The sequence below is a fragment of the Pieris napi genome, chromosome Z (genome assembly GCF_905475465.1).
Source record: "Pieris napi chromosome Z, ilPieNapi1.2, whole genome shotgun sequence".
Classification (NCBI taxonomy): domain Eukaryota; kingdom Metazoa; phylum Arthropoda; class Insecta; order Lepidoptera; family Pieridae; genus Pieris; species Pieris napi.
In genome coordinates, this window is record NC_062259.1 from 4,288,154 (window position 1) to 4,303,302 (window position 15,149).

The following is a 15,149-nucleotide window of genomic DNA, read 5'->3' on the forward strand; positions in this document are numbered from 1 at the left end:
TCGAAAAAACACCCTAATTTTCAATCGAAAATTCTGACGTCAAAATTTCAGCTTTTTTCAAAAAGTTGATGTGCTTTCAGTGCGTTGAAATCTCTACTTTCCTATGGTAAAAAAATATATATATATTACCATAGTAAATCTTCTCAGAAAATGCAAAAAATCGTATGCAGTAACGCCCAGACCCGTTATCCCCTTCCCTACTTCTCTATGAAATACGAAAATTTTAGGAAAATTTTTTTAGGTCACTCAGGTATATTAATAAATAGGCATCTAATTATAATTTAAAGAAGATTCAGACCAACTTTTTGAAAAAAGCTGAAATTTTGACGTCAGAATTTTCGATTGAAAATTATTTTTCCTTTCATTTTGATCATATTCCCCTGCTTTTCTAATGGGTTTCATCCTACTGTATTTTTTTTTGGTTTCAAAAATTATCGGCACTGGTCTACTAAGGCACTTCTGGCAGACATAGAAGTTTCAAATTTCGAACACAATCAAGTCAATCTATCGTCGCTGTGAGAGAACCAAACAGCAAACGAAAAAAATGATTAATTTCGTCAATGTTCGTTTATATATTTATAAGTGTTTTTGTTTAAAATTTCAAGATGGTAAAGAGGACTTATTTTAGTTATATAAATAAGTCCTTACTTCATGATTATACCAGTTAAATGACATAAGAGTGTAAGAATAAAAAAATACTGCTTTTTTGACATACGAGATTATCATTCTACTATAACTACATACTAAAAATAGATTGTAATCTAGATATGTTCAGTATAAGATGTCAGCTTATTACGTAATAACTTAAAACAAGCTACGGTAAGTAGGGACTGAATAAGTTGACCGACTTGGTATTACATGGATCTCATAACTTTTTACGGTAGAAGAACTGCGTAGCGAGTTTTAGTTTTTTACAAGTTATGTTCTTGATGGCACACTCTTTGTTCAGATCTCATTCAATATTGATCAACCACTGATACTGTTGACACGGTATCCCTTAAATGTTATAGCTGGTGGTGGTGGTGTACGATATTCCGACAGCTTACTTTAAAAAATTAAAATGTTAATATATCAAAGTATATAATTATCGTAGTGTCGTACCACTTATAACTAAGCATGATTACAGACTTTGAATTGATAATAGGAGTATTACAGTTTAAAAAAGCAACATTAAAGGTAAATTTATTTCTGATATTAAGTGAAGTCAGTCAAATAAAATAATTCAATGGTTCGGAAACTCATTAAATATTGGAACTATATTGACTTTGCCTATTAAACGAATGATGAATGATGAACTATTAACGAGTTTATTTACAATTCATTTGTGATCAAATATTCATATCTATTTGTATTATAATTCATAGTGGTTTTTAAACAATGATTAATTACCATCGCTGCGGTATCACGGGTGTATTAATTTCTGATGTCGCAAAATTATATAGAAATATTGCAACCGAAGTGGCGTTTAGAAGTAGTAATGATAGTAGTCGATTACCTAACATAAACAAAAGTTTTTTCTTATTGGTAACATTCTTTGTTAAAAGCTTTTACTTTTAAACGTCCTATTATTGTAATAAATGCGTAATATTCGTGAATTTTATAAAAAATAGCCCTAATTTGAGGGCTATTTTAACTACAAAACCACCTCTACAACCTGGGTTGGTCTTGGCCTTAGATTCCTGTATCATTTGTTTTCTAATATGCGAAGTGATCAGCCTTATGTGCCTGACACACGATGACGACTTTTTGGGTTTAGGGCAAGCCGGTTTTCTAACGATGTTTACCTTCCCTACAGTAAATAGTGTTAAAGAATTAATTAAAAAGTAAATTACTGCAGTCAGGGTTCGAAACTACGACCTCAGGAGAATGGCTCAAGCCACTATGCTAACACAGCACCACAACATTTTAATATGTCAAATTGTACCAGTTTCTCACTTACCACAACTCTTTAGAGTCTTTAGCACTCGAAAGTGTAATATAATATACAAAAAGTACCTACTATATATCTAGGAGTATCAATAGATCGACACCTCATTTGAGAAAAGCACATTAATGCACAGTCTTCTCTGGTCAGACAGCCTACGTATATCGTTAATCGACTGAAACGAGTAGCTGAGGACGAAGTTAGAATAATTTATATAGCACTTTGTCAGTCCATTATCACATACTCCCTACCTGCATGGGGAGGAACTGCCGAATCTTCGCTGATTAAGTTGGAACGTGCACAAAGAGCAGTTCTCCTTGCCTATGGCAGACTGTTTAGGCAACAGGCAAACTCCACCTAGAAACAAAAACCTTTTCAGTAAAAAAGCTATACATCTTAGCGATCTTTTTAAGATATCACAAACTTTATGGACTAACAAATCCGGACACATCTAAGACGTTATGTATTCCCGACGCCGTAATGAAGGCTTTACGGTAGCCGAATTGGATTTCAAATACAGCTACACTCTCAAATACATATACATACACAGTACACACCCATTCACAACACATTCACGCATACATAGTCTTTGCGACTTGTGTTTGATTAGTTGTAACAGTAAACTACATTTTCTTTAAAAAAAATAATTTAAACATGCATTATGTACCACGAAATAATTGTTATCTACCCACAACACAGGGACTCCCTAGTATAGGGTACTAGCGATAGATGAATTTTTTCACAACCATTTTTCTGTCATGAATAAATTTTTTATAATAATAATAATTTGCGTTTCTATCCGTTATTGTTTTGATTTTTTTTTATTAGCGCAAAACTATGTGATTTAAATATATTTATTGTCCACAGGCCGCTGCTTGCCGGTACTCTGCATACACCTGTTTCACGTGTACGGGCTGATTTCACATTTCAAGCTGGACGTGGCTAAGGCCTGGAAGCTGTTCAGCATGATTGAAGACGGTTATCACAGCTCCAATCCGTACCACAACTCGATACATGCAGCTGATGTGACGCAGGCGATGCATTGCTTCCTGCAACAACAGCGGGTAAGCTCTCTTAATTGCAGCTTGTGACCTCTCGTCTGTCGCAGTCCATCCAGACAAAGTTGCCTAAATGTAATTTAGATACCCGCTTAAATCCGCGCAATCTTAGGAAGTTACGGGATAGCAAATAAAATTGAAAAATATAAAAATGGACCAGTGTGGGCCTAGTCTTAAGCCCTTAGGCCCTAATTACCTATATATAGCCTTAACGCCTAGACTTAAGCGTGCATCTATTAGGTCATTAAATCCCGGCTGTGCTAAGGCATTTCTCTATTTGCTTGTACGTGAGAAAATGGGCTTAAGAAATCAGACCCACAAATCAAAATATCGGATTCAAAAGGTACTTTTCATCTACTTGTCTTTAAAGGAAAATGATCAGGCGGATGCAATCTGATAGCAGAACCCATATAGGGTTGAATTGACACTGGATTAGATCACTATACGACTTAAAAATACTAATTCATTTAAGTGTCAGCAGGGATGAGGTGCCAATTAATTTTATTATTTGATTTCTGTCTACATAATATATAGAACCGCCTACCCTATTTATGTATGTTAATATGAGGTATACATGTACGTGGCAGACCGAAACATCGTGTTTCATGCATCCCTGAAAATATTATATAAAATCATTTTAATAGAATTAGTTCTCGCTTCGATGAGATGAAGTTCTACGTTCCTGGCATAATTTGATTACTAATTGAACTGGAAATATCTAGTAACAATCTCAGAGAACAAACAACAGGATGTAGTTTGACCTACAGTACCTATCGTGTCCAATTATTAATTCAGAACAACTATGTTAGAGTTGTACATACGCATCCACTTAAACCAATACAAGTAAGAGTATCAATTAAAGCATGTAATACTTTTATACATCGCTCCAGATACCTATAGGTAGTAATGTATCATATAAGAGAACGTTAACAAACCTTCAAATATAAGTTGTCATGTTTATTAAAAATATATTAAGTAAGAATATGAAAGAATTTTGTTAGACGTTTTAATATTTTTGTGTATGTATTAGTTATTATTCAACAATTAGTTTTTCATATGCTTAGGCATATACTCTTATATACGTAGTTTGCTATATTATTTATGAATTATCTCTGTTTGCTCGTCCAAACTTTGGCCTGTTTGTGGGATTTGAGGCTTGTTTGAAAATCGTGCTTTACAGCACTGTCCATGATATTACGTGTATTAATTCATACATTATGTTGGAGCACGTCCGACGAAGGATTATGAATGCCCTTTAGAGGAGTTTCAAATTAAGAACTGTATATGCCAGAGGTGCTAGGAATTTTGATGGACATAATAAAGAGGAAATATTAAAATAATTACGAATATTTAAAATTACTAGACCAATATGAAAAATTATTTCACAAAACTTTTCAATGCTACATTATTCCTGAGTAACGTGGATGTTTAATCCATTATTAAAAATAATAGTCCAAGAGTGCGAGGCCGGGACAGTAATAATTATTTATGGTTAATATTAAAATACTAATAATGGGATTGATTAAGCGCAAATGGCACTCGTAAAATCAATTATTGCTTGTAGAGCTATAAAAAATAGAATTGATTTTATAGAAATCTTTCTCGGAATCGATGGAAATAATTCTAGTGAAAACGGAAGCGAATTAAATAGCATGAGTAATACGAAAAAGGATGTTAGATGCATCTCAGTGAATCGCAAAGGAAAGTTCCAATTCGTTGTTTGTTTTTTTTGTGTGCTATAAGTCAAGTGGAAACTCAAAGGCTTTGAATTTGTTTTTAGTCCTATTTGTAAAGGGAAGTTTTATTGGGCAACGAGACTTTGTTTTTCACATTTACAAGAAAACAGCTAACGGACCGACGACGCACTCGCAAGTCTTCTGTCATTGTTGGTGTCTATGGTGTCAAGTGCTACTTTGTCGTTTTTTTTGTCTCCACGACCCGAAGCAAATATTGTTTGAAGATCATACATTCGTCAATAAATAGTATTATTTTTACAATATTGACCTGAAACATTAATTCCGGCTTACTACTATTGGTTTTCGGGATTTCGGTCAATCTTATTACGCTGCGTTCCTTGGATCTTTTTCCTTCCATTGTAGCGATCATTATAAGTTTCAAATTTATAAAAAAAACCCTCCGTATAAGATTATTTAGCGCAGGTTAAAGCTTGCTGCGTAATATCCGTGTCCTTTCTTGCGTTTCTTTCTAGTATAATTAATGGCTTTTTAACGAACTAACAAAGCATATTATCTTGCATTTTCAAGCGAAAATTGAATTCATACATACTGCTGAGGCAAAACAAAACAGTGTTAGTTTGTTGCTTCACCTATTGCTGACTATTCATTATATTTATTTATTTTATTTTGACTGTTTATTCACCGCGCTTAAAAGACATAAATTTTTCCGAATACAGAGAAAAATGATTATAAGAAAATAACGTAATGAGTACATAAAACAACCTCCTGTATTGAATCGGCCTTATGTTAAGTCTATTCCTCACGAAATTCTTGTCTATGACCTTTCTGTTGCTTTTGGAAACGATGGTTGGTGTTATTAATTTAATTGAATTGAACCGCGTTCACATTATGTGTCTTATTTAATTTAAAAAATCGAAAACTCCCCTACGAAATCGATTCTAACTTTCTCAGCCATGGAGGTATTTTATACACAATATAGGCTGTGAAGTATGGTAACTATTTCCTTCCGTTGTTATCTTTTATCGACCTAATTTTTGAAACACGATACCATTTAAGGCGTGGTTCATAATTAAATATGTTTAAATAAAACCCTAAAACGTGACCAACGGAAAAAAATTCAATTTACACGAGTGAGGTCAATGTCCGAGAAATAGTGCTTGCTTTTAGATCAATTATAATATTATAATAGTATTGTTCAATGCCTCAGCTGTCTACGAATATATTTGTTACATATCAACATATGGAATATTTTGCTACGATACCCCATAGACTTCGCTTTTCCGGAATTAAAACCTAAGAAAAGAGATGGACCTATCTCATTTCTTTACACCCTAAGGAAAGTTTTTTAAAAGGCCGGCAACGCCTGCCCGTTTGCCCCCTGTTTAATGTAAAAAAAGAATAAAAAACATACTTGAATGTGTCTAGCCGTCTTCGAGTTTTCAGCTTAGCAACATTTTTTAGCGATTCATTTTTATTTGTATAGATAAAGTCAAATCATATTTCAGATTCAGACTAGTAGATTTAGTTTCTTATGAAACTTTACGCCAATCTGTCCTGTCAATAACGAGAAATCATTTATTAAAAGAGCCCCTTGCCAAAGCTTTGGTAAACGTAGTTTTTGTTTTATCATCGTAATGAGGGTCTAAGCTAGATTTTATTATGCGCATGGATTATTCAATGCTAAGCCAGAGTTTGGAAGGCTGATCACATACTTGCTAGCTAGTTCATCTGTGCATCACGTGCAGAGTATTTAATCGATACTGACTTTTTACTACAAGCATTTTAGTTATTACTTTTAAATGCGTTTTCTACAATAAACAGAGAGGTTAGAATGTAAAATGAAAGACGCAAGAGGAAACGTTGAGTTTGATTCTGTATAGTCAACAAATTTAATATTATAACGTATCATGTTGCGTTTTAATGCGTTGACCAGAGTTGCCGTTTACTTATCACAATCCAACGGAGCGCACAATCGTTCAGTTCGACGTTCAGTTTCGTTTTAAATTTTAACCCAACAGCTTTATAGCAATTTAAATGTAAGATGATACTTGATACAAATATTATATACTTATTGATTTGTTATGAATTGCGTACTATTTATCAAAATAATAAAAGTAGAATATCGTTGTAGTAACAAATACACTTTGCGACGTTACTAGAAATAAACAAAACTTATAAGGTATGTTACAATTTTAACTTTGTTTCTTTTTAATATTAAAATATGTTTTATAAAAGGATCAAGTAGGCGTCGATTGCTTATATAGGGCAATGACGAGCCAAACGACGCGTTTTTATAGTATGAAAATTGTTTGTTCCCATATCCTATCAATGTTCGACGTATATCTACTTTCATGTTCATTTAATTAATTAGACTCGCTGCAAACATTCCTGTGTCAGTAAAAGTATAGGAAAACATAACATAAAGCAATACACTCTACTGTGTCAGTTTCGTAAAGTAAACATTACTCCGCACCGAAGGACCATTGTTTAGTATAAAATCACTATCTTGTTGCAAACAGTGCAATTCGAATCTAATAGGAAGTCACGTCCACATGCCCTTTACAAATGCCTCGCTCGGTTCGGAAATTCGAAGCTGGCTATTATTGAATTGATTTTTAATTGGCCTTACATATTAGCTCGCCTACGATTTAAACATATCATATATAGCGCTCCTTTTGTCTTATGTCATACTTATTAGTAATGTAGTATTAAAATACTAAATCGACACTTTCTAGTATCCAAAAAAAATTGTACATAATATATACATATATTTTGTTAATCGTTAATCATCAATCTAAAACAAAGTTTAAAAATTAAAATTCAGTAATAATATGATGAATGAAACTCCAATATGTTGCTAAAATAATTAGAAATTTATTTCTTAGTTTTTAAACAAAAGCATCGTAATAAATCTAATAATTAATAATAAAGAAATGAATTATTAATCAATTACTTGAAATAAATTATAGAGATTTTCATTTCATAAAAGTCCTTCAAAACAATTATTTTAATCAATTCCTAAAATAAATATAATTATTTGTTTGCAATAATATAAGCTTTATTATAACAAATTTTTTAATACACTAAGTATTTTTAACTCTTAATTCTATAAACTATTTTTTTTTAAATATCATTTAACTGTGATTATGACTATTGATTACAAAGTCTCTTGGCTGAAAAAAATACCTAAAATAGTTACTAGTATTTGTTTGTACAAAAGTTAGCAATCCATAAGCGTTTTTGAGACTAAATGATGGATCATCCGGATATTTGTAAAGTTTTGTTTGTGTTAAACTGAATGAAAAATCTTCCAAATTACAATTTTTTAAAACCAACCTCACTCGAAGTTTTCACAAATACACCTCGACGTCCGTCATTCCACAACTGAGCGTTTTTTAAGGCAGTTTTTGCCGCGCACCACCACAACGTGGAAGCTGCCCACTGAAGTATTTCCGAACCAATTCCACTAAGGGTCCTTCAAGAAAAGATCGTATCAACTCTTAAAAGGCGGGCAACGCATTTGCGAGCCATGCGAGTGTCCATGGGCGGCGGTATCGCTTAACATCAGATGAGCCTCCTGCCGGTTTGCCCCGTTCTATATAAAATACAACAAAATTAACTGTATTCATACAGAGCTTGATATTTTCGGTAGTGGACTGATCAATTAAATAAAATAGTTGTTAGGATTAGGTTCCTATTCTGTGAATAAGTGATTATTAAGTTATCTTTTGTAACTTTTTATTTGGAAACGTAATATTTTGTATTATATATTTAAGAACATTATATTGTATCTCACACTGACACTTTCATCTTGTGTTAATTGGTGTGTAATGATTAAAAGGGTTGCAAAACTACAAATAATTTGTAATAAGGTATAATTTGAATAGATTATACCTATATAATAGAAATAGGTTTCGTTAAATAACTTAAGAGGTGTTAGCTAAACAATATGGTGTTAGCGAATATGAACATTATTATGTCTATGCTCTCCGACCTTCGGCGGCGTCGTTTTAATGAACGTTGCATATAAGAGAATCGAGGTCGTTGAAGCGAGATTGAGATGCATAATGGTTCTATTAAACGAAGGTGTGGGTTGATTATCTTTATAAGAGGTTTTAAATAGAATTTATTTCGTATTAAAACTAGTGGGTGGTGATGTTTTGACGTGACAACGTCTTATAATTCGATGGAACCGGCTGCACGCACGAAAAAACGTGACGCATGGGGCGTTACCTCGCTCTGAGGCGTTCCATTTAAAATTGACATAATTGTATTTATGCGTACAAATAAATGTAACTTGATCAATTCAATTGTGATTTCCATTTACCTCCTTCTCTATATCCATACAAAATACCTATCAAACAAATATTTTTTTTTTTTTTTAAAATGCAACCATCCCATCAATATTATTTTATGACGTTGTCACGTTCAACTATCGTCAGTAAACCGACTTTACAGACAACCGATTTTTGAACTACTGCACAAGTTGAATGCATCTATATATTTTTTTAGTGAAAATCGGTTGGGTCGCTCTCTTCCTTCTTCTTCTTAATATCTAATAGGTGAACAATTTAATCAAAGGTAGCTTTTACTAGGTACTATACTCTAACATACATTTAGGGTGCAGTAATGTTCCCTTGTTATTTACAAGTGAGTTTATTCCATAAAAGTTTTAAAGCTTAATATTGTATACAGCTCTCAAGAACATTTTATTTTTCATTTAGTTCGATAGTATTTTGTCCACAAATTTATCAGAAAAATAAAGACATCGATATAATCCTTAATTTGATTCAGGTATTTTCAAGCTTAGGGAACACTCCAAATTTCATTCAATATACGCTTTCCTAGAAGTGGCAATAGTGGTACCTAAGTAAGTAAATAATGGTATTTGAGAGTAATTATAAGGTCTGTGTTGGTCTAGTGGTGCAATGTGTGACTTTCATCCCTGGGGTTCGATTCCCGGCTTAGCACCAATATGAGTCCAGTCTATGTGCGCATCTAATACTCACTCGTACGGTGAAGGAAAACATCGTAGGGAAACCGGCATGCCTTAGATCCAAAAAGACCAGACGATATGCGCCAGGCACAGAAGGTTGATCATTAACTAGCCTATTAGAAATTATCACGGAACATTTACAGAAATCTGAGGCCCAGTCCTTAAAGGTTGTAGCGCCATTGGTATCTATGTTGAAAGTATTTAGAAAAAATAAGTTTTTAATTACTTTTTACAGTTTACATTCAAAGTTAATTGTAAAACTTGCTTAAATTCGTGTGTTTTAATTAAATTTTTTCCGTGGTGATGCTCGCGTTAATAAAATCGTATTAACCTCACGTCTCAATAAAGCCAAGTACAGAGCTTCGTGACTCATTAAATGACGTTTGATAAAACGTAATTTCACCCGCTTGAAGAATCCGTTAAGGTGGGAACTGACCAATGTTACGAGGTGTAATGTAACATGTAATGTAATGTTGTACAGCGAGCATTCGTGCAGTCAGTACGTCGTGTTACGTTGTTTTTCCCCGTAACACGACGTACTGACTGCACGAATGCTCGCTGTGTAAAATTACATTACATGTTACATTACACCTCGTAACGTTGGTCAGTTCCCACCTTTAGAAAGAGACAATTGAAACTTTTCGCGTGAGAAGTTAAAGGTGTCATATCTGCTTTTGGCTTATATATTTTAGGCCTCTTTAAAATCAGGTGGTGCAAGAAAACTTATAGTTTAAAAGCATTGACTTAATATATGAGTAGATATCGCGCATGTATTTCTAAAATCATTGTTTAAAATTTGTTTTGTAATTTTCAGAATAAGCAAAATAATAGACCTGTGTTCTATGGATTATCTTTATTTTTATATACAGTCACATGTCGTAGATTTTTGGGTTTAAGACATACCAGTTTCCTAGCGATGTTTGCCTCACTATATGATGAAATGCATACCGCATGTCCTTCGGGTTGAGCGCGCATAAGCCACAATCAACTCTGCTTTTAGTTTATTATTAGAGCTTTATTAATGAATCCATACAAAAATTGGTTAGCTAACATTTCTAAATATAAGTATTAGTTGTGTTAGTATAAGTTGTTAAACTTTAAGTTTGTTTAGTATTGTATGGTAAAGGGATAAAAGCCTCCTCCATATTTTTAATTGTCTTATTTAATTGGGAAACATAACAGATATATCTCAATACAATAAAAAAAACGTGTGGCACTCAGGGACTCTGCCGCGGTAAAGCTATTGCATTGCTTTTTTATCGACTTATGCAGTTATAATTATTTATCTATGCAGTATTTGTTTTTCTTTGATATTAATTCAAGTTTTTTCTTTGATATTATTTCAATCTACCACTCTACCAGACTCAGACTAAGACGCCTATATAGCCTGTCTCTGCACCGGCCGCGCTCACGCTACGTCACCGATCTCGTCAAGAGAGATGGGAATGCGCAGTATGCGTTCTGTCCCTTCTGTCTAACGCGTATTTGCCGCACCTATATTACGTCGTCGTGTGTTAGGTTTTTTTCGTTACGGAATTTCTTGATTCGGTCGCCGCGCTCATACCCCGCGATTAAATCTATGCAATATCTTAAAAGTTAAAAAATTAAACATAAAATTAACACATTGGATGTATCCACAAAAAGATTCACGGATAAAAAATATGATGCAGAGCGAAGCAAAACAAAACATGACAGCATAAAATTTGTTTTGGATAATAGGGATCTTACGTTGAATGTGCATAATTTTAACTGTTATGACGTGGAGCGCCTTTTTATTTTCGTTGCTGTCCTGTTCTTGGTTTTTCATGTGATGAAGGGTGGTCGCTTTCCCCAGGGGGAACAGCTGGATTGGGGAGTATTTTGTTAAGGTGGTAATTGTTATTAGTGTATCTTCTTTGTTCTTATGCTTTGTTTTCCGGTATGCTGTGTTTTGTTTTCTTTTTTAGTTGCTAGTTTCTGCTATTACTTATGAAACTTATAATGTTTAGTGAATTGTGCGAAATGTACCTGAATCTATTAATGGTTTTGGTAGGTGGCAAGTGGAAAACTACTGGTATTCAATATGAATTTGTATATAATAGAAAAGAGTATCACGACTATTTGAGCCTTGAGAAATACATTTATTTATTCATGTGTGAATATTGTTATTTGGTCAGTAAAAAAATACAATAAGTTATTCAGTGATTATTATAGATATTTACTACACGTAAATCTAAATGTGTTAAACTTTGTATAGACGACAACGTTTCCAATAAAAAATAAGCGAATTGTATACATTTAAGGAGAAAATTTCTTTCTTTCTTTATCTGCCTTCTTATAAAGGATTCAATATGTCTCGGTACCTATTTCTGCCATGTGATTTTCAGTACATATTTAATACTAGGATTTATGTATTGTGCGAAGAGGCTCTTTGAAGATTATTTAATAGAAAATGTAGTCATATGGAAAGTTATCTATTTATGTCTATATCGAGATTTTATAAGGAAAATATTCGTAAATCATTTTCCAACGGTCGCGGTTGGTTTAACAAAATACTTTATTATGAAGTAGTTGTACTAAATATTCCTTTACTTAATTCGCACACAAAATATACCGTGTGGAAACCAATTACATCTTGAAGACATCTTCATAAAAAAACAAAGTTTAATAATAAAGACTAGACACTTTGATTTGCACAAACAGCGAAAATGTTTAGTGGAATTGGCAAGTATATAAATGCATTGAGACGTCTAGGCGCTATGCAAGTTCTTGGCAACTCCCGAATATGCATGTCGGAAGACTGCAACAGCGCCAGACTACTCAAAGCTGTCCAATTTGACTTATCAATGCCTGTTGGTTAAAGCGATCCTTCGGAGTCACGTTTAAGAAAATATAAATTATTAGCTGGCCTGGCGAACATCGTACCGCCTAACAGTCGATTCTTTATTTTTTTTAAATACTTATTCTGCTATTCGGGACACCGGTCTAGCTAGTAAGATAAAAAAAAGAAAGTTGATAAGACAACAAATACATTATGTCAAAAAATAAAAATTTACCTTCCCGGAACCCCTCCACTAACATTTGAACTTTATGTTATGGTAGTAAAGTTCAAATTGACTTTTAAGTATTGTTACGAATATTTTGTATGGGAGTATAGAAAAGTGTTGTTTTTAGACGGTTTCACTCAATTTTTTTTATTTGTCTCTCCGTAAGAATCATCCTCGTACTTCAAGGAAAACGGGTTTCATTTTTATAGGTATATATAGATTTTTAAAATCACCTTACTTTTAAGATAAATTATTCTTAAATGACTAGTTATTAACGTTAATGGAAGCTTATGGGATACACATTATGGCGGCTCAAACTCATTCCCAGGGCGCAATAATCGTAACTGGGTCTTGACTCTCAAATATATTTTCGATTTTGCGTGATGTAGTGTTTTCCACTGGTCACTATTAAATATATTTATTACAAAATATATTTTAAAATAAATAATCAATAAATCAGAATATTTATTAAATTACTGATTAAATATATATAAATTTGTATTTTTTTAACTAGAACACTCTATCTATTTCTGGTCATTACAGCTTAAACGCAGTTGAACGTGAAGAGTATATCTTTAGTAAAAATAGTACAACGGCAGTCCACAAATGATTTTAATATTGTGATCATCTGATACATATTCTTTACAATAACGAAATTCAATAAAATTGCCAGAGTATGAGGAATTGCTGAAACAAAGACACCAAGTGATACAAATAATTTTCTCGTTGTTCACAGATCCGTGAGCACTTGGAACCAGCTGAGATAATGGCATCTCTATTGGCTGCTATCGCTCATGACATGGATCATCCGGGCGTGAATCAACCATTCCTGATTGCCACATCCAATCATCTCGCTGCTCTTTACCAGGTAAGGTTGAGTTTGATATAAGATATATGCAATCGTTTATCAAATTGGTGGTACATATTTGTTATTATAAATATGCACTTTTTACAATTTACGAATGCCATCTCAACGAGGTTTCGAGGTGTTTTAGGGTGAGCATGTATGCTCATTCTGGCAATTGAGTCATATAATATTTAAACGTTATATAATATATTTGTCCTTAGAACACCTCGGTTCTGGAGAATCATCACTGGCGCTCAGCGATTAGCTGTCTCATCGAGAGTGGGCTGTTGGACCGTGACGTCCGAGTCAAGCTGGAAAGACAGATCAGCTCTTTGATCCTCGCCACAGACATTACCCGACAGCAAGAGTACCTGAGCCAGTTTAAGGTAATTATTTTGCTATTAATATTATGCTAGACAAAAGACGGACAGGCCGCACTGGATAATACAACTTAAGTTAAAGGATTTTCTATACTTTTTTACATGTTTTTACTACAGTAATTCTATTCTAATGTTGTACCGTACCTCTGTTTAGTCAAATAAGGAAATGACTCTCAATTTTTCTATATAATACGTAATTTGTACAATATCTGTACTATTACGATAATTATACATATTACGGATTCTTTGTGCTGAAGCTACGGAAACAGATGATAGACTAAAGAGTAAGACGTCACATCCATTGACAAAACATTTTCTTGAAACGTACTTACATTTAATATTCAAGAATAAGAAATCATAAGGTTCACTATAACCCTTCTTGCAATATTGTTTATTTAAATCTGTAACTGAATCAATCGCAAATAAAAAGTTTTATTCGATACTTAACATAACGTTATTATTAAATAAATATGTATGTATTTACTTTTGTTCTTTTGTTAGCGTAATCGATATTATAAAGTGGCCGCCTAGAGTAATGAAATTAAAAGAATTCTTTTAAAAATATAGATTTTGTTGCCACACTTTTACAGTACTGACTACTGTGCTCACATTAGGCTCACATCACGTTATGAATTTATTTATTTTTTTTATTTTTTTAAGACAATTCACACCAATTGACCTAGTCCCATGCTAAGCTGGTGAAGCTTGTGTTATGGGTACTAGGCAACGGATATACATACATATTATAGATAGATAGACACATAAATACATATTTAAACACCCAAGACCTAAGCACAACACCAAATGCTCATCACGTCGATGTTCGTCTCAGCCGGGGATCGAACCCATACATACATAATTTCGAATACATCTGAAATTATGATATCAGATAAAATTAGTGTTTAGAAATAAGTGATGACCTATATCTGACCCAGATATCGGATAATTCGAGCATCTATTATAAGTCCATCAAGGCCCGAACTCCGCGAAACAAGTTTTCATAGTACATCGTGTATTTGTGTAAAATTTAATTAGTACATCGGACAGGTCTATTATTCACTTAATTGTGAAAGTTTTCATTAAGTTGAATATTTCGTCTTCATTGCGCTCGTGACTCGTGAATTAACGCGTTTTTTATTTGGAATGTATTAATGTAGAAATAATTCGATACTATTTTAAACACTTTTTGATTGTATGCATTTATCTCAGAAACAATGATTG

General features: G+C 33.2%; 1 protein-coding gene across 2 annotated transcripts in view; it reads left to right on the forward strand.

The window, feature by feature from the left end:
• The window catches only part of LOC125062213 (cGMP-inhibited 3',5'-cyclic phosphodiesterase A-like), a 103,992-nt gene that overhangs the window by 56,449 nt on the left and 32,394 nt on the right, over positions 1–15,149 (forward strand). For both annotated transcript variants that reach the window (XM_047667974.1, XM_047667975.1), the window contains exons 5-7: positions 2,792–2,988; positions 13,438–13,569; positions 13,770–13,934. In XM_047667974.1, the coding sequence (XP_047523930.1) occupies positions 2,792–2,988; positions 13,438–13,569; positions 13,770–13,934 (494 nt within the window). The remainder of the gene's footprint in view (positions 1–2,791; positions 2,989–13,437; positions 13,570–13,769; positions 13,935–15,149) is intronic.